This window comes from Lithobates pipiens, unplaced genomic scaffold (genome assembly GCF_037356315.1).
Source record: "Lithobates pipiens isolate NorthernLeopardFrog02 unplaced genomic scaffold, aLitPip1_a1.2 Scaffold_22, whole genome shotgun sequence".
Classification (NCBI taxonomy): Eukaryota; Metazoa; Chordata; class Amphibia; order Anura; family Ranidae; genus Lithobates; species Lithobates pipiens.
The window spans coordinates 294,988,600-295,012,374 of NW_027507784.1; the positions used below are offsets into that span (position 1 = coordinate 294,988,600).

At 46.8% G+C, this 23,775-nt stretch overlaps 2 protein-coding genes across 6 annotated transcripts in view; both read right to left on the reverse strand.

Annotated features, from left to right (window-relative positions):
* Positions 1-23,775, reverse strand: part of SCNN1B (sodium channel epithelial 1 subunit beta) — a 152,824-nt gene that overhangs the window by 95,464 nt on the left and 33,585 nt on the right. The gene's annotated exons all lie outside the window — the stretch shown is intronic.
* LOC143925187 (uncharacterized) lies at positions 1,462-19,620 on the reverse strand. Its single transcript, XM_077449791.1, has 3 exons — positions 16,723-19,620; positions 11,839-12,186; positions 1,462-1,491 (listed from the first exon to the last, which is right to left on the reverse strand). The coding sequence occupies exons 1-3, from the start codon at positions 19,618-19,620 to the stop codon at positions 1,462-1,464; spliced, it is 3,276 nt and encodes a 1,091-aa protein (XP_077305917.1).

Here is a 23,775-nt window from a genome sequence, read left to right on the forward strand (position 1 = left end):
GAGAGAGCAGGAGGATAAATATTGGAAAGTCTGGACGCCCTAGGGAACAAAATCCCTAAATAAAATCGTCGGAATGGGTCAGTACCAAATAATTCTGGGGTGCTCATTCAGGACGACTGAAGATGGCGATGGGGGGGGGGGGGGGCAGGGGACAGATTATACAGAATTATTTATTTATTTTTTTCAGATAGAAGAGGGAGGAAAAGGGAACAAGGGTAGAAAGTAAGAAAGTCGTTGTAGAGGGAATTATATGGAAATGAGAATAACTGATGAAGCAGATCAAAGATAATACAACATAGTTATAGTAATTAATTCCTATGGGAGGAAGAATGTGATAAATAGAGGAGATGTTGTATAGTTGTATTCACATGCAATGTTGTATTATTATCCTTGTTAAAAAATAAAGAATTTATAAATGAGTAACATAACGAATCTATCCGAAACTAAACGAAACACATTTTTCCATTATGCACATGTCTAGCAATCAGTCACACTTAAAAAAAAAAATCACTAGACTCAATGTGGTTTCTTTTTTAAAAATGGTTATACTGGGTGCTGAATGACATAAAGGAGTCAACTGCAGCTCCTAAACTTAATTTTCTTGTAATGTGATTCATATAAAGCTGAAAATGAGTGATATGGTGGTTTGGAGACATGCTTCTGGTGCCAGTCATTGTGATTATGGCCCCATACTCTAGGTTCTCATGCTGTATGAAGTGTACCTGCATTCTTATACAATAATATAGATATACTGTAAGATAAGTGAATAATTAAAGTGGTGTTCTACACACACGCAAAAAAAAATGCTTAAAATTCCTAAAAAAAGAAAAAAAAATTGATTTTTTTTAACTCACCTCTAAATGCCTGTTGCTGGGTGGTCCCCCGTAGTCTGCCTCCTTCAGTGCCTGGGCTCCTGACGTCACTTCCCCTCGGTGCAGGAAAGGCTCAGCTCCGCCCCCTCCCTCCTGTCAGTCATCTGGGACACATGACAGGTCCCAGGTGACTGCGCGGCCAATCACGGTGCGCGGCGGCGCTCGCACATGCCCAGTGGGTGCCCGGCTGTGAAGCCACAGCCAGGTGCCCACGGTTGCAATGCCGGAGCCGCTGAGAGGAGGGGGGACGAGCGGGGCTTCGTTTCCCCGCATTGCTGGACCCTGGGACAGGTAAGTGGCCGCTTATTAAAAGTCAGCAGCTGCAGCATTTGTAGCTTCTGACTTACATTTTTTTTGTTTTTAAGGGAAACTCCTCTTTAACATCTGACTAGTTGCTGTGAGCTATTGTACTCTCATAATAGCCCTGCATCCTTTACATCAGGGGTCTCCAAACTACGGCCCTCCAGTTGTTCAGGAACTACAATTCCCATCATGCCCAGTCAGGTCTTTGAATGTCAGAGTTTTACAATGCCTCATGTGACAAGTAGTTCCGCAATAGCTGGAGGGCCGTAGTTTTGAGATCCCTGCTTTACATCTTAATAAACAAGCCTACTGGCATCTTGAAAGATACAGATGAATAAACCATTATCAACAATATAACTAAAAAGCCTGGATTATTCTTTATCCTCTTACATGATCTAGAATTACACTTCATACTTGCCAGACGGGAAATGTCACATTTCGCTGTTACAAATGTGAAAGTCATGTCCCGTGTAATAAAAAAAAAGAATGCTATGAAAAGAAGAATTACACAATGCCCTTATAGAGCTAAAGGGCACTTATCATCTAAGAAAATGCAAGCATTTTATCTGAAGAAAAATCAAAACTGGTTAAGGCACCAACAGCAAAAACACTATATTGTCAAAGGTATTGTGATGCCGGCCTTTACACGCACATGAATTTTAATGAAATCCCAGTCTTCGTTTTTAGAGTTCAGTATTGAGTTTGCCCACCCTTTGCAGCTATAACAGCTTTAACTCGTGCTGTTCACATGATTTAGGAGTGTGTCTATGGGAATGTTTGACCATTCTTCCAGAAGCGCATTTGTGAGGTCAGGCACTGATGTGAACGAGAAGGCCTGGCTCGCAGTCTCCACTCTAATTCATCCCAAAGGTGTTCTATCGGGTTGAGGTCAGGACAGTCAAGTTCCTCCACTCCAAACTTGCTCATCCATGTCTTTATGGACCTTGCTTTGTGCACTGGTCCAAATAATTTGGTAGAGGGGGATTATGGTGTGGGGTTGTTTTTCAGGGGTTGGGCTTGGTCCCTTAGTTCCAGTGAAGGGAACATACCAAGACATTTTGGAAAATGTCATGCTCCCAACTTTGTGGGAACAGTTTGGGGATGGCCCCTTTCTGTTCCAACATGACTGCACACCAGTACACAAAGCAAGGTCCATAAAGACATGGATGAGCGAGTTTGGGGTAGAGGAACTTGACTGTCCTGCACAGAGTTCTGACCTCAATCCGATAGAACACTTTTGGGATGAATTCGAGCGGATATTGTGAGCCAGATCTTCTCATCCAACATCAGTGCCTCATCTCACAAAATGCACTTCTGGAAGAATGGTCAAAAATTCCAACATAGACACACTCCTAAACCTTGTGGACAGCCTTCCCAGAAGAGTTGAAGCTGTTATAGCTGCAAAGGGTGGGCCAACTCAATATTGAACCCTACAGACTAAGACTGTGATGCCGTTAAAGTTAATGTGCGTGTAAATGAATGTGTCACAATACTTTTGACAATATAGTGTACATGATTATACATGGCACTATGACTATAACATGAGTACTGTATATGGAAAGTGGTGCAATGTTAATCTATTTAGTCTATTTTCAGTTCTTGCAGCCATTTTATAGGTTATCTTTAGGCAAATCTAATGCAAACATTTTATTTTTAAATTTAAGATTTCAAATATAGTATAGGTGGACCCTATTCTGGTCCTAGGCTGCTACCTCTGATAGCAACAAAGGGAGCGCTCGGCAGACGGTAAATTCTTGGACGTGTACTGAGGAGCACCTGGCTCCAAAGTTCATCTCACTTAAAGGACTGCTGTCAGAAGGCTCTAGTCTTCAACAAGCCCTACCACAGTTCCCATAGTGAATTCTGTCATGATTTTATTTAAAAAAAAAAGGCTAGTAGCCAATAGCTTTGATGTAGTAATTTGATCTGAGCATGCGTGGCACTTTGTCCGATCGGAATTCTCTACACATGATCGGAGTATGTCCGATCGGAGCAGTTTGTCAGAAAATATTTCCAGCAAGTTGGAAAATTTGGTCCGACGGAAACAGTCCGATGCATACCACACACAGTCGGAATATCCGACAAAACGCTCCGATCGGACACATTCCGACGGAATCTCCGACCGTGTGTACAAGGGCTAAGACTGAGAACTGAGTGATCAAAAACTACTGACCACTCAGTGCTTGGTCTTCAGTGAGCAAAGAGCGATGACTGTTTGTTACTAGCTCTCCGCTCTGTCCCTTCAGTGCTCAGTGAGTGCCAGGCTGTGCAGGGGGCGGAAGCAGCAGGCTTAGTCTCCCAGCAGGTTCCTAAGAGGCTTAGCCAGCTGCCTGTCCGATCCGACATTAGAGTTGGGATCGATCCAACGTTTAAACTGGCTGAGTGACATCAGACAGCAACAGACTTTAGTCCACTGTCAGCTGAAAATGGGTCACAGGAGTACAGAACAAAGCGCTGTGTTTGCTTGCAGTTCAAACATACTCAAATAAATTAAGAACAATGCAAAGTACCAAACGTATTGATCAATTAAAGTCAATAGGATTTTACTGACGTGCATTTAATTCCAAATGCATATCAAATGCAGGAAAACAATGCTGGTTAGCATAAGTTTTCAATGGAACTGTGCCTATCAGAGGATTCTTATTCCTATTCATGCTCAGATGTGTTCAATTCGTTTCGATCCGAATATACACTGGGATGCATTTGCATCTGAATCTCCACATGAATTAGTGACGAATTTCATCGAAATTTGTTTTGTTTGGTATATTAATTTTCTAACGAATTCCACATTTTTGGAATGGTTCAGATTTGGATCAGTCGAGAAATGCTTGACCAATTAAAATTTTGTGTAAAGAATAGCTGGTTGTTAAGGAGCGGGTCAAGAAGCCGGCTGCCACATCCTTAACAGCCAGGGGCATGCTGGGTTGATGAAGTCACAGGGGATGTGGTCATCCGACCCCTTAGTTATTTAAGAGTAGGGATGAGCTTCGAGTTTGAGTCGAAGTCATATTCGATTCGAACATTGCCTGTTCAGCGAACAGTGAACAATTTGGGCTGTTTGCGGCAAATTCGAAAAGCCGGAACACACTGTACAAGTCTATGGGAGAAATCTAAAGTGCTAATTTTAAAGGCTAATATGCAAGTTACTGTCCTAAAAAGTGTTTGGGGACCTGGGTCCTGCCCCAGGGGACATGGATCAATGCAAAAAAAAGTTTTAAAAACGGCCGTTTTTTCAGGAGCAGTGATTTTAATAATGATTAAAGTGAAAAAATAAAAGTGTAATGTTCCTTTAAATTTCGTACCTGGGGGGTGTCTATAGTATGCCTGTGAAGGGGCGCATGTTTCCCGGGCTTAGAACTGTCCCTGCACAAAGTGTCATTTCGCAAGGAAAAAAAGTATTTTAAAATCACTTTCCATTGTCGGCTCCCATAATACAGAGAACACTCAATGAGTGTTCTCTGTATTAGCCGACAATTCATTCATTGATAAAAATAAAAAGCGTGGGGGTTCCCCTAAATTCAATTACCAGGCCCTTCCAGTCTGGTATGGATATTAAGGGGAACCCTGTGTCAAATTTTTAAAAAAAATTGACGTGAGGGTCCCCCTAAATATCCATACCAGACCTGAAGGTCCCCCTAAAAATCCATATCAGACCCTTTATCCGAGAACGCAACCTGGCAGGCCGCAGGAAAAGAGGGGGGACGAAAGAGCGCCCCCCCTCCTGAACCGTACCAGGCCACATGCCCTCAACATTGGGAGGATGCTTTGGGGGTCTGTGACACTTCAAAGCACCATGTCCCCATGTTGATGGGGACAAGGCCCCCATCCCCACAACCCTGGCCGGTGGTTGTGGGGGTCTGCAGGCGGGGGGCTTATCAGAATCTGGAAGCCCCCTTTAACAAGGGGACCCCCAGATCCCAGCCCCCCCTGTTTGAAATGGTAAGGGCCTACCATTTCACAAAGAAAGTGTAAAAATGGTTAAATAAGACAAACACACTTTTGAAAAATTCCTTTATAAAAAATAAAAAAAAAGATTCCAGCGGTGCTAATCCACTATCCAGCGACGGATGATCATCTCTCCGGGGTCCAGCGATGGCTGATCTGATTCACCGACGGGGGATATCTCAGTCCAGCGCTGTCCATACATGCATCCGTCTTCTGTCTCCACTGCGGAGACACTGCGGGGATCCCAGCGCTGACGTTTATTATATTAGGAGGGCGGGGCCACCCGTCACCTGACCCCGCCCCCTCTGACGCTGGTGAGGGAAGCCATGGGGTTCCCCAGTGATGTATGAGTGACCCCGCCCCCCTCTGATGTAATGCAGGTTTCTACGTTGCATCAGAGGAGGGCGGGGTCACCCATACGTCACTGGGGAACCCCATGGCTTCACTCACCAGCGTCAGAGGGGGCGGGGTCAGGTGACGGGTGGCCCGCCCTCCTAATATAAGAAATGTTAGCGCTGGGATCCCCGCAGTGTCTCCGCAGTGGAGACAGAAGATGAATGCATGTATGGACAGCGCTGGACTGAAAATCACCCGTCGCTGGATCAGATCAGCCATCGCTGGACCCCGGAGAGATGATCATCCGTCGCTGGATAGCAAGAGTGGATTAGCATCGCTGGAATCTTTTTTTTTATATTTATTTATTTATTTATTTTTATAAAGGAATTTTTCAAAAATGTGTTTGTCTTATTTAACCATTTTTACACTTTCTTTGTGAAATGCTAGGGGTACTTTTGTACCCCCTTACCATTTCAAACAGGGGGGGCCAGGATCTGGGGGACCCCTTATTAAAGGAAGCTTTCAGATTCTGATAAGCCCCCGCCCGCAGACCCCCACAACCACCGGCCAGGGTTGTGGGGATGAGGCCCTTGTCCCCATCAACATGGGGACATGGTGCTTTGAGGGGTCACAGACCCCCAAAGCATCCTCCCAATGTTGAGAGCATGTGGCCTGGTACGGTTCAGGAGGGGGGGCGCTCTCTCGTCCCCCCTCTTTTCCTGCGGCCTGCCAGGTTGCGTGCTCGGATAAAGGGTCTGGTATGGATTTTTAGGGGGACCCCCACGTCAATTTTTTTTTACATTTGATGTGGGGTTCCCCTTAATATCCATACCAGACCTGAAGGGCCTGGTAATTGAATTTAGGGGAACCCCCACGCTTTTTATTTTTTTATTTTTTATTAATGAATGAATTGTCGGCTAATACAGAGAACACTCGTTTTTATTTTATTTTTATTTATTCTTTATTTTCCAAATTTTCCAAAATTTACACTCAGTAACAAAATATAGACTGTTCAGCATAATAATAAATACAAAAACATTTCTTTGAAGATAGTCTTCCTCCCCCCCCCATCTCTCACTCGATCCTTACCCAGGGATTTCTTTTTTACTAACATTCCAGCATCTTCAAATAAATTTCAGTTTTTCCAAATTGTATCCAGAACCGCCACTTATTCTGGTACCTCCCTTCTAAATTATCCAATTTATACATTGTCTCTTCAATATTTCGTATCCTTTCTAATCTTTCTACCCACTCCTTCATCGAGGGAGGATCAAGTTTTCTCCATCTTTGCGGTATCAATGACTTAGCAGAGTTCAATAAGCAAGGGATCAGGGAATGCCCATACTCTCTGTCTCCTTTTTCAGGGTCATGAAATAAACATACCCATGGGTCCCTCCTAATCCTTTCTCCTGTTATTTCAAGGAAAGCTTCTATTATTTTCTCCCAAAATATCTGTATTATCTGATATCTGACCCCCACGTCAATTTTTTTTTAAATTTGATGCGGGGTTCCCCTAAATATCCATACCAGACCCTTCAGGTCTGGTATGGATATTTAGGGGGACCCTCACGTCAATTTAAAAAAAAAAATTGACACAGGGTTCCCCTTAATATCCATACCAGACCGGAAGGGCCTGGTAATTTAATTTTGGGGAACCCCCACGCTTTTTATTTTTATCAATGAATGAATTGTCGGCTAATACAGAGAACACTCATTGAGTGTTCTCTGTATTACGGGAGCCGACAAAGGAAAGTGATTTTAAAATACTTTTTTTCCTTGCGAAATGACACTTTGTACAGGGACAGTTCTAAGCACGGGAAACATGCGCCCCTTCAAAGGCATACTATAGACACCCCCCCCAGGTACGAAATTTAAAGGAATATTACACTTTTATTGTTTCACTTTAATCATTATTAAAATCACTGCTCTTGAAAAAAACGTCAGTTTTTAAAACTTTTTTTTGCATTGATCCATGTCCCCCTGGGCAGGACCCGGGTCCCCAAACACTTTTTAGGACAGTAACTTGCATATTAGCCTTTAAAATTAGCACTTTAGATTGTGAACGTTCGAGTCCCATAGACTTTAATAGGGTTCTAAAGTTCACACGAAGTTTAGGTCTGTTCGCAGGTTCTGGTGCGAACCGAAAAGGGGGGTGTTCGGCTCATCCTTATTTAAAAGCTGTCAGGCAGTGGGAGCCTTCATTGGGTGCAGAGCCCTTTTTTTAAAATTTTTACTTTTTTTAGGTTGGCGGCTGGCGTTCATCGTGATTGACTACTTCGGAGGAAATTTTTTTGGGGGTTTGTCAAAAATTCCTCCTGTCCTTTTTTACACTACACTTTTTTTTGGGTGAATGAGTAGAGGTAATATATACCCCTACTCATTCACATTGGGGGGGCCAGGATTTTGGGGCCCCCTTGTTAAAGGAGGTTTCCACATTCCGATAAGTCACCCCTCACACCCCAACACTCACCAAGCCTGGGTTGTGGGGAAGAGGCTCTTGTCCCCATCAACACGGGGACAAGGTGCTTTGGGGTGGGGCAGAGCCCACCTTCCCCAGAGCAACCCCCCCATGTTGAGGGCATGTGGCCCTTTTTTTTTGCAAATGAGTAGAGGTACTAGGCACTCATTCACATGGGTGTGGGCCCCTCTTGTTAATGGGGGGCTTCCAGATTCCAATAAGTCACACCCCACACCTCCACAACCTTCACCCCATGGTTGTGGGGAAGAGTCCTGTCCCCATTAACATGGGGACCCGGTGCTTTGGGGGGGCCTGGTATGGATTGGGGTGGACCCTGTGCTGAATTTTTATTTGCCGGCAATTCTGTTTAATTCAGCTGTCAGCTGAGAAGTTCGCTAACAGCTGATGAGTCAACGGTCCCCTCCTTCACAACTAGCTATCCAAATTCAAATTGTTCCAAACATTTGGAATTCGTTAGAAAATTTATAAACTAAACTAAATGACAGGACTTCTGAAACAAATTAACAAAACGCAATTAGTAACACAACGAATATATCCGAAACTAAAGAAAACGATTTTTTCTATTCTTCACGTCTATTTCTGCTCTAGTAACAACTGCACAGATTTTCCCTCACTTTCAGTTCTTTGAGCGAATAGCTCTCCCAATACAAAGATAAAGATAGCAATAAAAGGGGAGTTCCAACGCATAACTGCTTTAAATAAAATAAATGGCATAAATACACTTTAATAACAAATTAATCACTTTTTACTGGTTACTACAGGTTTCTCGGACAAAAACTCTTATGCCCCATACACACGGTCTGATTATCCGATGGAAAATGTGCGATCGGATCATGTTGTCAGAAAATCCGACCGTGTGTGGGCTCCATCTGACTTTTTCCGTCCGTAGGGACCATATAAAAGTAAAAGCCTGGGAAGGAGCCAGTAAGAGCGCCAACCAGGAAGGAGCAAGAGTGCTGTTTTGTACCAAGACAACAAGACAAGCTGCGCCAGGCTTGACTGTGCTGAGACATGCTGTGCAAAGCTGGGCAGGGTCAGAGAGAGACAGAAAGTAGATTTCTATGCTGGACACCAGGACCAGAGGGCTGATCTAAATAACACTTGCTGCAAGGAATTTAGTTAGAGGGACCCGCATAGTCAATAACTAACTGTTAACCCTTTTGTCAGTCTCCACTTGAAAGACAGAGCCTTTTCTTTCCCTTAACAGTTTGCCACCAGGGACCTATGACTCCTGCTGCCACATCCATAAAACGCCAAAGAGAAAGTATTTAGCTGTCAGTATCCCAGAACGCTGACCTTATTTAGTTAGTAAGGTTAAATAAAGACACCAGTCCATCCAGTTCAACCTGACAGAGTGTCTACAATTGTCCCTATCCCTGTACATTGCACACTCACATCAGTCCCTACCCTCAAGGAGCCCACAATCCAAGGTCCCCATTCATATACTAGGGCCAATTTTGGGCAGAAGCCAATTAACCTACCTGCATGTCTTTGGAGTGTGGGAGGAAATTGGAGTACCCAGAGGAAACCCACGCAGGCACAGGGAGAACATGCAAACTCCAGGCCGGTAGTATTGTGGTTGGGATTCGAACCAGCAACCCTTTTTACTGCTAGGAGAGGGTGCTAACCACTGCACCACTGTGCATTGACCTTGGTTTGCTTTCATTTGTTCAAACCCCTCCTCAAATGCCTTTTGAACTGGCTTCACTTTCTGTTTGGTTGCACTAAGGAGTCCACCCACTCATTGAGCCTAACTTTACACTGTTGAACATCACTGTGACGAACGCTGGTGTCAGATCCCTGCCCTCCTCGCTAACTGGCGACAAAGGACCGGCCAACCTAACACCACGCTGTCACTTACGTAACAATGCCACACTCAGCTGCACCCAGCACAAAGATTTTCCAGCTTGCGGGACCACAATCTAGGTGCAGGCAGCCTGAGAGCGATTGTCACTGGGCTAATTACACAATTAACCCCTTAACTGCCACCACCCCCGTTTAAAAGACAGAGCTGGGGGGACTCGTAATTTAAGCAACACCAATTATAAGTTTAGAATAAGCGCCTGCAACACACACACTGCCACCACAGACAGGTCTGCTCAGTGCCTTACTCTACCACAGTAGCGCCCTTTTAAGAGACAGGTTCGTTTATAGTTTGCATCAAGAGCTTTAAAGACAAGGTTAACACTTTTCAACATAAGGATTTATTATGAAAAGGTCAAGGTTGGTGCGAATAACACATTTACAGAAAAAGGATGTTTCAAAAAATAAAGACAATATACAGCCACAAAGAAATAAGGTAGAATTGGGAAGGAAGTATACTTGCAGTTAATGTCCAAGGGTTGATCAGAGTTCAATCGATAAGCAAAGGTAATCGGTTCTCAAACTTGGCAGATGTTCCTGCTTGGATGGTAAAAGGAGAACTGCCCATTGCCTTGGCCTCTCCTCTTTTCTGTCAAATCAAAGGGGGTGTTGACAGCGACCAGTGACCAATCGTCTGGTCATCTTGTTTAGGGGTTGGTTGCTGGGAGGTGTCTACACTCATGACCCTGTCCCAGGTACACTTTATGATACATATTCATATCTCTGCCTCTCTATTGTTTATAGACTGCAGATATCCATTTTAGTGATCAGCATGATATTTGCTTCAAAACAAGTCCACACATGACAGGATTACCATTTCAGGGTTACCTAGGAGGAGTAAGGGGTCCCAGTGGCTTCCCATATGACCTGACATAGGGGTGTTTGGACTTGAAATGTTAGAAATTATCCGAGGAAACTAAATATATCCATATTATGGCTGTGCTATGATGGCTTTGAAAGTTATAAAAAAATGTTGAATTTTCCAAACTTTACTAATCTTTCTTCAGTCTGTGGTTGGAAGTATTTACGACGGGTATCTGTTTGTTCTCTGAATGGAGAAAGTGACAGTTTTACGACAGGCCGGAATATCTTGCCAGGCAACATGAGCTTTGTGTATTGACCTAGCCTGGTCTGCTTTCTCTAAGATAACCTTTCTTCCCTTTGAAGATTTTAAGAGCTTTTGGAATTCCAAAGACAAGGGAGGGGGGAGTTTAGATTATTCTGTAAGTTTACAAGGTAGCCAAACTGTCATGGCTGCGTTCCACACAAAATGGCAACTAGTTACAATATATCCTGGCTCAGACGTGATATCGTTACACCTCCCTCCTTAGGTGGTTGCATGGGAGGGAACTACAATTTCCCTCCTGACGCAACCGACTCTTGCAGGCTCGGCTTGTCGCGACAGCCCATCAGCATTGCCATGGGTGCTGCCTTTCTTATGCTGGATGGTGAAATCGTATTGCTGAAGAATTAAGCTCCACCGAAGTAGTTTGCCATTCTCCCCAGCCACACGATTTAGCCAGCTCAAGGGATTGTGATCTGTGATCACAGTGAAGTGCCGTCCATAAAGGTACGTTTGTAACTTCTGGAGAGCCCACACGATCGCAAGACACTCCTTTTCAATCGTGGCGTATGCTACTTCCCTGGGAAGCAGCATTCGGCTCAGGTAGAGGATGGGATGCTCCTCTCCGGCATCATCCACCTGGCTTAGGACTGCACCCAATCCATAGGCAGAGGCATCAGTCTGCACTAGGAAACGGCGGGAAACGTCTGGAGCCTGTAGCACAGGGGCGCGGGCCAGCGCCTCCTTCAAGGCCTGAAAGGCCTGCTCACATTCTGGTGTCCAAGACACCACCTTGGGCAGTTTCTTTTTGGTTAGGTCAGTCAGAGGTTTAGCCAGGCTACTATAGTTACATACAAACTTCCTATAATAGCCAGTGGTCCCCAAGAAAGACATAACCTGCTTTTTGGTTTGGGGGGTAGGCCATGCCAGGAGGGCATCAACCTTCCCTGTCCCTGTTTCAGGGTGCCTCCTCCTACCCGGTGTCCCAAGTACTGCACATCGGTCATGGCAATCTGACACTTACTGGGTTTGACGGTCAGATTGGCAGCTGTCAGTTGGTCCAGGACCTGTGACAGGTGCACCAGGTGTTCTTCCTGCACAATTTCCACAAGTGTCTCCATCTTATCCCTGAACGTTAGGACGTAATCTACACCAGAGACCTCTGGGTCGGCAATCTTGCCCTCCCAGTTCTCGCAGATTAGATTCAGGGGCCCTCTTACCCTCCGTCCGCACAGAAGTTCAAATGGCGAAAAGCCTGTGGACTCCGGAGGCACCTCTCTGTAAGCAAACAGCAGACGAGGCGGATATAGTTTCCAGTCCTTGCCCTGAGAGTGCACAAAGGTGCGCAACATTTGTTTCAAGGTGCCATTGAAGCGCTCGCACAAGCCGTTTGTTTGTGGGTGATAAGGACTGGCCATGATATGCGTCATCTGTATTTGCTGACAGAGAGCTTGCATCAAGTCAGACACAAACTGAGGGCCTTGATCGCTAATGAGCTCGGCTGGGAATCCCACTCTTGTGAAGATTCCCAGCAGAGCATCAGCGACCTTGTCTGTCCGGAGGCAGGAGAGAGCCACCGCCTCTGGATAACGCGTGGCATAGTCGACAACTGTAAGGATATAACGTTTGCCTGAACTGCTAGGGATGGCCAAAGGCCCAACGATATCCACTGCCACCCTCTTAAAAGGTTCATCAATCACAGGCAAAGGTTTTAGTGGAGCCTTGTGGACATCCCCTACCTTGCCAACTCGCTGGCAGGTAACACAGGACCGACAGTAGTCAGCTATGTCAGCAAGCATCCTGGGCCAATAAAAGTTATGTACCAACCGCCCTCGGGTCTTAGTGATCCCCAAGTGCCCTGCAAGGGGAATCTCATGGGCCACTTTTAGCAGCGGTCCCCTAAATTGACTGGGTACCACCAGCTGTCTGTCACCTATGTCAGCCTCATTCCCCTCTGCAAGCAAACTTTCTCTATACAGTTTCCCTTTGTCCCAGTAGACCTTTTGTTTGTCATTCTCTGCAGGGGGGCGATCAGCTAGACTTCTGAGCTGTGCTAGTGTTTGGTCTGTCTGCAGTGCTGTTTCAAAGGCGGGACCACAACTCTCAGCCAGCAGTCCTGTGGCAAACGAGGACGGCTGCTGAGGCTCAACAGAGGTGGAGTCCACTGGGTCAGAACAGGGAGAGGGCCCCGAGACCTCCTCCTGCTGTTCTGCGATCAGTGCCTGCACCTCGGCTGCCTTTGCAGCACTGCGAGTGACCACCAAGACTGGCAATACATCATCATCATCATCATTATCGTCATCATTGTCATCATTGTCATCATCATCACATTTAACCTTTATCAGTTCAGCAACATTGGAACATACATCAGGTACCTTCACTAGCAAGGGGGTCTCCTCTCCTGTCTCTGAAGGAGGACCTTGCACTTCAACTCCACTCTCCCCCTCCCTCTGTCCATCCACAGGTTGCCCAGATATTACCCCAACATCTGTAAACAGTACCTTGGTAGGTCCAGAAGGTTCCGTGGGAGCATCCAGGGTGCTCTTAGCAGGGGCATAGTAAGAAACAAGGGTACCTAAATCAGAACCCAACAACACAGCAGTGGGGATCTCCTCCGAGACACCCACCTCTCTCATCCCACTTCCGGCACCCCAATCCAGGAAAACATAGGCACGAGGTACATGGGAACAGGTTCCCCCAACTCCGGTCAGGGTAAGGTACTTCTCTGGGATGATGTCTGTTTTTTCTATCACCTCTGGTCTGACCAAAGTGACTTCGGCTCCAGTGTCACGAAAGCCTGTTACAGTTCGTTGGCCTACAATGACTGGCTGCAAGTTGGCATTGGTTCCTGGAGGTTTTCCACCGACGAGCAGCACAGCAGAAGGGTTACTGGCCGGATGGCCAGGGGTTGTCGTCTTCTTCTGCTCAGGGCACTGTGTCCGGAGATGTCCGCCTTTCCCACAGTTATAGCATTTGCGGTTGTCAGTCACAAAGGCTTTGGCTCCAGGAGCTGCAGGTTCCGGCCACTGAGGAACTTGGTTGGTAGGTAGAGGAGGGGTTGCCAGGTGTGATTTCCCTCCTTTCCAGCCATTTGGAGGAGCCTTGCGATGGTCAGATACCCAAGAGTGGATATAGGTATCTGCCAGTTCTGCTGCTGCTTTGGCAGAGGTTGGCTTTCGCTCCAGCACAAACTGTCTGACGTCTGTAGGACAGATGTGCAAAAGTTGATCTTCAATCATAAGATCTTCCAAGGACTCAAAAGAATTGGCTTTCAAGCCTTTAGTCCACTTCCGGAATGTGGTGCGTAAGCGACTTACCACATCCAGGTATGAGTCCCCAGGCCCCTTTTGCAAGGACCTAAAACGCTTCCGGTACACTTCCGGGGTTAGCTGAAACTTTTGGATGATTGCAGCCTTTAGGGCCTCATAATCACCTCCTTGCTCTTCTGACAGTTCTACATAAGCATCCAGGGAGTACCCAGAGGAAACCCACGCAGGCACAGGGAGAACATGCAAACTCCAGGCCGGTAGTATTGTGGTTGGGATTCGAACCAGCAACCCTTTTTACTGCTAGGAGAGGGTGCTAACCACTGCACCACTGTGCATTGACCTTGGTTTGCTTTCATTTGTTCAAACCCCTCCTCAAATGCCTTTTGAACTGGCTTCACTTTCTGTTTGGTTGCACTAAGGAGTCCACCCACTCATTGAGCCTAACTTTACACTGTTGAACATCACTGTGACGAATGCTGGTGTCAGATCCCTGCCCTCCTCGCTAACTGGCGACAAAGGACCGGCCAACCTAACACCACGCTGTCACTTACGTAACAATGCCACACTCAGCTGCACCCAGCACAAAGATTTTCCAGCTTGCGGGACCACAATCTAGGTGCAGGCAGCCTGAGAGCGATTGTCACTGGGCTAATTACACAATTAACCCCTTAACTGCCACCACCCCTGTTTAAAAGACAGAGCCGGGGGGACTCGTAATTTAAGCAACACCAATTATAAGTTTAGAATAAGCGCCTGCAACACACACACTGCCACCACAGACAGGTCTGCTCAGTGCCTTACTCTACCACAGTAGCGCCCTTTTAAGAGACAGGTTCGTTTATAGTTTGCATCAAGAGCTTTAAAGACAAGGTTAACACTTTTCAACATAAGGATTTATTATGAAAAGGTCAAGGTTGGTGCGAATAACACATTTACAGAAAAAGGATGTTTCAAAAAATAAAGACAATATACAGCCACAAAGAAATAAGGTAGAATTGGGAAGGAAGTATACTTGCAGTTAATGTCCAAGGGTTGATCAGAGTTCAATCGATAAGCAAAGGTAATCGGTTCTCAAACTTGGCAGATGTTCCTGCTTGGATGGTAAAAGGAGAACTGCCCATTGCCTTGGCCTCTCCTCTTTTCTGTCAAATCAAAGGGGGTGTTGACAGCGACCAGTGACCAATCGTCTGGTCATCTTGTTTAGGGGTTGGTTGCTGGGAGGTGTCTACACTCATGACCCTGTCCCAGGTACACTTTATGATACATATTCATATCTCTGCCTCTCTATTGTTTATAGACTGCAGATATCCATTTTAGTGATCAGCATGATATTTGCTTCAAAACAAGTCCACACATGACAGGATTACCATTTCAGGGTTACCTAGGAGGAGTAAGGGGTCCCAGTGGCTTCCCATATGACCTGACATAGGGGTGTTTGGACTTGAAATGTTAGAAATTATCCGAGGAAACTAAATATATCCATATTATGGCTGTGCTATGATGGCTTTGAAAGTTATAAAAAATGTTGAATTTTCCAAACTTTACTAATCTTTCTTCAGTCTGTGGTTGGAAGTATTTACGACGGGTATCTGTTTGTTCTCTGAATGGAGAAAGTGACAGTTTTACGACAGGCCGGAATATCTTGCCAGGCAACATGAGCTTTGTGTATTGACCTAGCCTGGTCTGCTTTCTCTAAGATAACCTTTCTTCCCTTTGAAGATTTTAAGAGCTTTTGGAATTCCTAAGACAAGGGAGGGGGGAGTTTAGATTATTCTGTAAGTTTACAAGGTAGCCAAACTGTCATGGCTGCGTTCCACACAAAATGGCAACTAGTTACAATATATCCTGGCTCAGACGTGATATCGTTACACCTCCCTCCTTAGGTGGTTGCATGGGAGGGAACTACAATTTCCCTCCTGACGCAACCGACTCTTGCAGGCTCGGCTTGTCGCGACAGCCCATCAGCATTGCCATGGGTGCTGCCTTTCTTATGCTGGATGGTGAAATCGTATTGCTGAAGAATTAAGCTCCACCGAAGTAGTTTGCCATTCTCCCCAGCCACACGATTTAGCCAGCTCAAGGGATTGTGATCTGTGATCACAGTGAAGTGCCGTCCATAAAGGTACGTTTGTAACTTCTGGAGAGCCCACACGATCGCAAGACACTCCTTTTCAATCGTGGCGTATGCTACTTCCCTGGGAAGCAGCATTCGGCTCAGGTAGAGGATGGGATGCTCCTCTCCGGCATCATCCACCTGGCTTAGGACTGCACCCAATCCATAGGCAGAGGCATCAGTCTGCACTAGGAAACGGCGGGAAACGTCTGGAGCCTGTAGCACAGGGGCGCGGGCCAGCGCCTCCTTCAAGGCCTGAAAGGCCTGCTCACATTCTGGTGTCCAAGACACCACCTTGGGCAGTTTCTTTTTGGTTAGGTCAGTCAGAGGTTTAGCCAGGCTACTATAGTTACATACAAACTTCCTATAATAGCCAGTGGTCCCCAAGAAAGACATAACCTGCTTTTTGGTTTGGGGGGTAGGCCATGCCAGGAGGGCATCAACCTTCCCTGTCCCTGTTTCAGGGTGCCTCCTCCTACCCGGTGTCCCAAGTACTGCACATCGGTCATGGCAATCTGACACTTACTGGGTTTGACGGTCAGATTGGCAGCTGTCAGTTGGTCCAGGACCTGTGACAGGTGCACCAGGTGTTCTTCCTGCACAATTTCCACAAGTGTCTCCATCTTATCCCTGAACGTTAGGACGTAATCTACACCAGAGACCTCTGGGTCGGCAATCTTGCCCTCCCAGTTCTCACAGATTAGATTCAGGGGCCCTCTTACCCTCCGTCCGCACAGAAGTTCAAATGGCGAAAAGCCTGTGGACTCCGGAGGCACCTCTCTGTAAGCAAACAGCAGACGAGGCGGATATAGTTTCCAGTCCTTGCCCTGAGAGTGCACAAAGGTGCGCAACATTTGTTTCAAGGTGCCATTGAAGCGCTCGCACAAGCCGTTTGTTTGTGGGGGATAAGGACTGGCCATGATATGCGTCATCTGTATTTGCTGACAGAGAGCTTGCATCAAGTCAGACACAAACTGAGGGCCTTGATCGCTAATGAGCTCGGCTGGGAATCCCACTCTTGTGAAGATTCCCAGCAGAGCATCAGCGACCTTGTCTGTCCGGAGGCAGGAGAGAGCCACCGCCTCTGGATAACGCGTGGCATAGTCGACAACTGTAAGGATATAACGTTTGCCTGAACTGCTAGGGATGGCCAAAGGCCCAACGATATCCACTGCCACCCTCTTAAAAGGTTCATCAATCACAGGCAAAGGTTTTAGTGGAGCCTTGTGGACATCCCCTACCTTGCCAACTCGCTGGCAGGTAACACAGGACCGACAGTAGTCAGCTATGTCAGCAAGCATCCTGGGCCAATAAAAGTTATGTACCAACCGCCCTCGGGTCTTAGTGATCCCCAAGTGCCCTGCAAGGGGAATCTCATGGGCCACTTTTAGCAGCGGTCCCCTAAATTGACTGGGTACCACCAGCTGTCTGTCACCTATGTCAGCCTCATTCCCCTCTGCAAGCAAACTTTCTCTATACAGTTTCCCTTTGTCCCAGTAGACCTTTTGTTTGTCATTCTCTGCAGGGGGGCGATCAGCTAGACTTCTGAGCTGTGCTAGTGTTTGGTCTGTCTGCAGTGCTGTTTCAAAGGCGGGACCACAACTCTCAGCCAGCAGTCCTGTGGCAAACGAGGACGGCTGCTGAGGCTCAACAGAGGTGGAGTCCACTGGGTCAGAACAGGGAGAGGGCCCCGAGACCTCCTCCTGCTGTTCTGCGATCAGTGCCTGCACCTCGGCTGCCTTTGCAGCACTGCGAGTGACCACCAAGACTGGCAATACATCATCATCATCATCATCATCATTATCGTCATCATTGTCATCATTGTCATCATCATCACATTTAACCTTTATCAGTTCAGCAACATTGGAACATACATCAGGTACCTTCACTAGCAAGGGGGTCTCCTCTCCTGTCTCTGAAGGAGGACCTTGCACTTCAACTCCACCCTCCCCCTCCCTCTGTCCATCCACAGGTTGCCCAGATATTACCCCAACATCTGTAAACAGTACCTTGGTAGGTCCAGAAGGTTCCGTGGGAGCATCCAGGGTGCTCTTAGCAGGGGCATAGTAAGAAACAAGGGTACCTAAATCAGAACCCAACAACACAGCAGTGGGGATCTCCTCCGAGACACCCACCTCTCTCATCCCACTTCCGGCACCCCAATCCAGGAAAACATAGGCACGAGGTACATGGGAACAGGTTCCCCCAACTCCGGTCAGGGTAAGGTACTTCTCTGGGATGATGTCTGTTTTTTCTATCACCTCTGGTCTGACCAAAGTGACTTCGGCTCCAGTGTCACGAAAGCCTGTTACAGTTCGTTGGCCTACAATGACTGGCTGCAAGTTGGCATTGGTTCCTGGAGGTTTTCCACCGACGAGCAGCACAGCAGAAGGGTTACTGGCCGGATGGCCAGGGGTTGTCGTCTTCTTCTGCTCAGGGCACTGTGTCCGGAGATGTCCGCCTTTCCCACAGTTATAGCATTTGCGGTTGTCAGTCACAAAGGCTTTGGCTCCAGGAGCTGCAGGTTCCGGCCACTGAGGAACTTGGTTGGTAGGTAGAGGAGGGGTTGCCAGGTGTGATTTCCCTCCTTTCCAGCCATTTGGAGGAGCCTTGCGATGGTCAGATACCCAAGAGTGGATATAGGTATCTGCCAGTTCTGCTGCTGCTTTGGCAGAGGTTGGCTTTCGCTCCAGCACAAACTGTCTGACGTCTGTAGGACAGATGTGCAAAAGTTGATCTTCAATCATAAGATCTTCCAAGGACTCAAAAGAATTGGCTTTCAAGCCTTTAGTCCACTGCCGGAATGTGGTGCGTAAGCGACTTACCACATCCAGGTATGAGTCCCCAGGCCCCTTTTGCAAGGACCTAAAACGCTTCCGGTACACTTCCGGGGTTAGCTGAAACTTTTGGATGATTGCAGCCTTTAGGGCCTCATAATCACCTCCTTGCTCTTCTGACAGTTCTACATAAGCATCCAGAGCCTTGCCTCGTAGCCCTGGTGTCAGGTACCGGGCCCATTGTGCTGGGGGCAGATGGTACTGACGGCAAGTTTTTTCAAACGACAGTAGATACACGTCAATGTCACTGTCCTTTTCCATAACTGGAAATTTGGCTGCCGGGGTCACTGGCAGAGAGTCATCCCTGTGCTCTAGGGATCCGAGGTTCTGAACCTGTCGCTGCTGCTGGAGCCTAGCCATCTCCAGTTCGTACCGACGATCAGCCTCCCTCTCAGCCTGGCGTTCCGCAGCCTCCCTCTCAGCCTGGCGTTCCTCTCGCTCAGCCCTGCGTTCCGCAGCCTCTCTCTCAGCCTGGCGCTCGAGAAACTGCAGGTATGCCACAGGATCTGTCTCCCTGAGGTGTTGTAGTGTTTCCTGCATTTGAGGACAGTCTATTCTGGTTCCAGGCAATCTGATGCTGGCCTGCTCTGGCGATGGCTTGGAGGTAACAATCCGTGGTAGTCCAGTGTCAGTCTCTGCATGCCCATCTGGTGAGGCCGCCTCTGAACCACTGGGCTCTGGAGTAGCGGAAACCCTTTCTGGTCCAGTTTCCCCCAGGTTCTGGTCTGCACGGATATCAAACTCATGTAGGGCATGTATCAAGCCATCACGGTTTTTGCCACCGACATCAATTCCTCTTTCTGTGCACTCAGCAGTCAGATCATTTTTGCTCATCTTTTTATATGCTGATACCCCAGACATGTTGCAAGCAGAAAAGAACAGAAAAGAACATAAAGCAGAGATAGGAAGAAGGTGTAGAAAGGAGCTGTTGCTGTATATCTCTTTTTTTTTTTTTTTTTTTTTTTTAAAGTAAACCAAAAAAATAATGTGCACCAGCTTGTCTCTAAGGACTGTTTCCACAAAGGTTACAATCCTTCAGTGCAGAGCTAATTCCTAACAATGCACTGAATGCTCTTAATGCGAAACTATCCCACCGCTGCCACCAATATGTGACGAACGCTGGTGTCAGATCCCTGCCCTCCTCGCTAACTGGCGACAAAGGACCGGCCAACCTAACACCATGCTGTCACTTACGTAACAATGCCACACTCAGCTGCACCCAGCACAAAGATTTTCCAGCTTGCGGGACCACAATCTAGGTGCGGGCAGCCTGAGAGCGATTGTCACTGGGCTAATTACACAATTAACCCCTTAACTGCCACCACCCCCGTTTAAAAGACAGAGCCGGGGGGACTCGTAATTTAAGCAACACCAATTATAAGTTTAGAATAAGCGCCTGCAACACACACACTGCCACCACAGACAGGTCTGCTCAGTGCCTTACTCTACCACAGTAGCGCCCTTTTAAGAGACAGGTTCGTTTATAGTTTGCATCAAGAGCTTTAAAGACAAGGTTAACACTTTTCAACATAAGGATTTATTATGAAAAGGTCAAGGTTGGTGCGAATAACACATTTACAGAAAAAGGATGTTTCAAAAAATAAAGACAATATACAGCCACAAAGAAATAAGGTAGAATTGGGAAGGAAGTATACTTGCAGTTAATGTCCAAGGGTTGATCAGAGTTCAATCGATAAGCAAAGGTAATCGGTTCTCAAACTTGGCAGATGTTCCTGCTTGGATGGTAAAAGGAGAACTGCCCATTGCCTTGGCCTCTCCTCTTTTCTGTCAAATCAAAGGGGGTGGTGTTGACAGCGACCAGTGACCAATCGTCTGGTCATCTTGTTTAGGGGTTGGTTGCTGGGAGGTGTCTACACTCATGACCCTGTCCCAGGTACACTTTATGATACATATTCATATCTCTGCCTCTCTATTGTTTATAGACTGCAGATATCCATTTTAGTGATCAGCATGATATTTGCTTCAAAACAAGTCCACACATGACAGGATTACCATTTCAGGGTTACCTAGGAGGAGTAAGGGGTCCCAGTGGCTTCCCATATGACCTGACATAGGGGTGTTTGGACTTGAAATGTTAGAAATTATCCGAGGAAACTAAATATATCCATATTATGGCTGTGCTATGATGGCTTTGAAAGTTATAAAAAATGTTGAATTTTCCAAACTTTACTAATCTTTCTTCAGTCTGTGGTTGAAAGTATTTACGACGGGTATCTGTTTGTTCTCTGAATGGAGAAAGTGACAGTTTTACGACAGGCCGGAATATCTTGCCAGGCAACATGAGCTTTGTGTATTGACCTAGCCTGGTCTGCTTTCTCTAAGATAACCTTTCTTCCCTTTGAAGATTTTAAGAGCTTTTGGAATTCCTAAGACAAGGGAGGGGGGAGTTTAGATTATTCTGTAAGTTTACAAGGTAGCCAAACTGTCATGGCTGCGTTCCACACAAAATGGCAACTAGTTATAATATATCCTAGCTCAGACGTGATATCGTTACAATCACCACCCCCCATAAGTCATCAAAAGTTTCCTTCCACAGCAACACTTAAAGTGCCCCAACTTTTCCAGCAGAAGGCAATTCTAAAATCTACTCACATTACTACACTCCTGAGGGAAGAACTGGGTTGCTGTTATCAAGTTCAATTCCAAGGCCTAAGCCTAGCCTCTTTGTCTGAGAGCCCTCAGTCACTTGAGATGTAACCTTTCATTTGGAGTAGTATTGTTTATGCTTCTAGTACTGCAGCATAAGTTGGGTCTGGTTCTAAAGGTACCTTTATTGGTTAAATTGTACCTGCTTTGTTGTAATTATGTACATTGACAATGTTATACCAATCTGTTTTGTTATACGGTTTGCTTATCCTTAAGTAACGGTCAGTGTGTGCCATCTTTGTGTGGCTGCCGTGAGTTCCCAGTCATGGTATTTCTGTTGGTGTCAGCAAGGGTGAGGCCTCGCCTAGGGCCAAAGAGAGCAGAGGACCTAAAATTACCAGAGGGTCCTGCGGGGGTAGCACTACATGAATAACGTTTCATGCCATGCCTGCAGTGATTGGGTTGAATCCAGAGCTATCCAAAATGTACACAGTGTACCATGTTAATGATGGTTATTATACAGTGCTACAGCTATAATTCTTATTATGCAATACATGTGTGAAAACCCAGTCACAGAAAATAGACACCCTGTCTCTAGAACAGAAACAAAAGGCCTGCTAAAACCATAATGTGCAAACACCTACATACAAACACAGTCTATAAGAGGCAGCCATGTGAAAACCAAGAAGCCGCCATAGAAGTTGCTGATTTTTATAAACCTATCTACAAGCAAACCTTGGATCTTACAGATAAAGACGATATACTTGAATAAGAACACAAAAAAAAAATTGCCTTTTCAATAATTTTTTTCAACACAAATATGGAAAAATGCAATGGTCTACTGTGGAAAAGTAATGCCGCGTACACACGATCAAACAGTCCGGTGGAAAAGTCCGCCGGACAATACCCCCGCGTGTGGGCTCCGGCTGACTTTTTTTTACCCAAAAGTCTGGCGGACTAAGAAAGTAGTTTTGCACCAAAATATGTCCGCCGGACTCGCAGTCCGGAGGACAATACGGCCGTGTGTGTGCTAGTCCGCCGTACTTTTAAAACGAACGGACTTTTCCCTCACAGAGAAAAGTCCGTTCCTTTTGAGCGTGGCTCCAGGTAGCCGGGACCAGCGAAGGAAGCGTCGCTTACCCCGTCACCTGGTATGGAGTTAAAGGGGAAGCCCTACACTGAAAAAACGGCGTGGGGGTCCCCCCCAGGTCCATATCAGACCCTTATCTGAGCACGCAACCTGGCCAGTCAGGAAAGGGGATGGGGATGAGCGAGCACCCCCCCCCCAGCCGTACCAGGCTGCGTACCCTCGACATGGGGACAATGTGCTTTGGGGAAGGGGGGCCGCATGGCCCCCCCACCCCATAGCACATTGTCCCCATGTTGATGAGGACTGGGGCCTCTTCCTGATAACTCTGGCTGTTTGTCGGGGTATGGGGGCGGGGGCTTATCGGAATCCATGGGCCCCCTTTAATAGGGGGGCCCCCGTATCCTGGCCCCCCATCCTATGTGAATGAGTATGGGGTACAATGTACCCCTACCAATTCACCTGTGAAAAAAAAAAAAACACAACACACAAGGGTTAAAAATAGTTTATTGCAAGCTCCGGGGGTCTTCTTCCGTCTTCGGGGGTCTTCTCGCTGGACTCCTCCGCTATCTTCTGCTCCTTTGCTAGCTCTTTTACTAGTGGAGGAAGCCCGGCTTTCTTCTTCATCGCTGCCCTCTTCTTCCGACTTCGGGTGTCTTCTCCCCCTCTTCGGGGGTCTCGTCCCCCTCTTCGGTTTTCCTTGCCGGGCCTCCGCACCTTCTTCTAGCTCTTTTACAAGCGGTGGCCCGGTCTTCTATTGCCGCCGCCTTCTGTTCTTCTGTTCTTCTCTTCTTGAGATGTTGTATTATCCGCCGTACTTTTGAAATGAACAGACTTGCCCACACACACGGAGGAAAGTCCGTTCATTTTGAGGAAAAGTCACGTGTGTGGGCAGGTCCGCTCGTTTGGACAGTCCGGCGGACTTTACGGTGGTTTGTCCGCCAGACTAAGTCCGCCGGATAGTCTGATCGTGTGTACGCGGCATAAGTAAACCCTTGGCA

What these genes read in the sequence shown, in the direction of transcription:
- LOC143925187 (XM_077449791.1), bottom strand. Translation starts at nt 19,620, where the DNA reads ATGCAGGAAACACTACAACACCTCAGGGAGACAGATCCTGTGGCATAC. An exon ending in TGCAGTACTTGGGACACCGG is followed by an intron (nt 12,187 to 16,722) that starts GTAGGAGGAGGC and finishes GTGCACTCTCAG; the next exon opens with GGCAAGGACTGGAAACTATA. An exon ending in TGCAGTACTTGGGACACCGG is followed by an intron (nt 1,492 to 11,838) that starts GTAGGAGGAGGC and finishes GTATCTTTCAAG; the next exon opens with ATGCCAGTAGGCTTGTTTAT.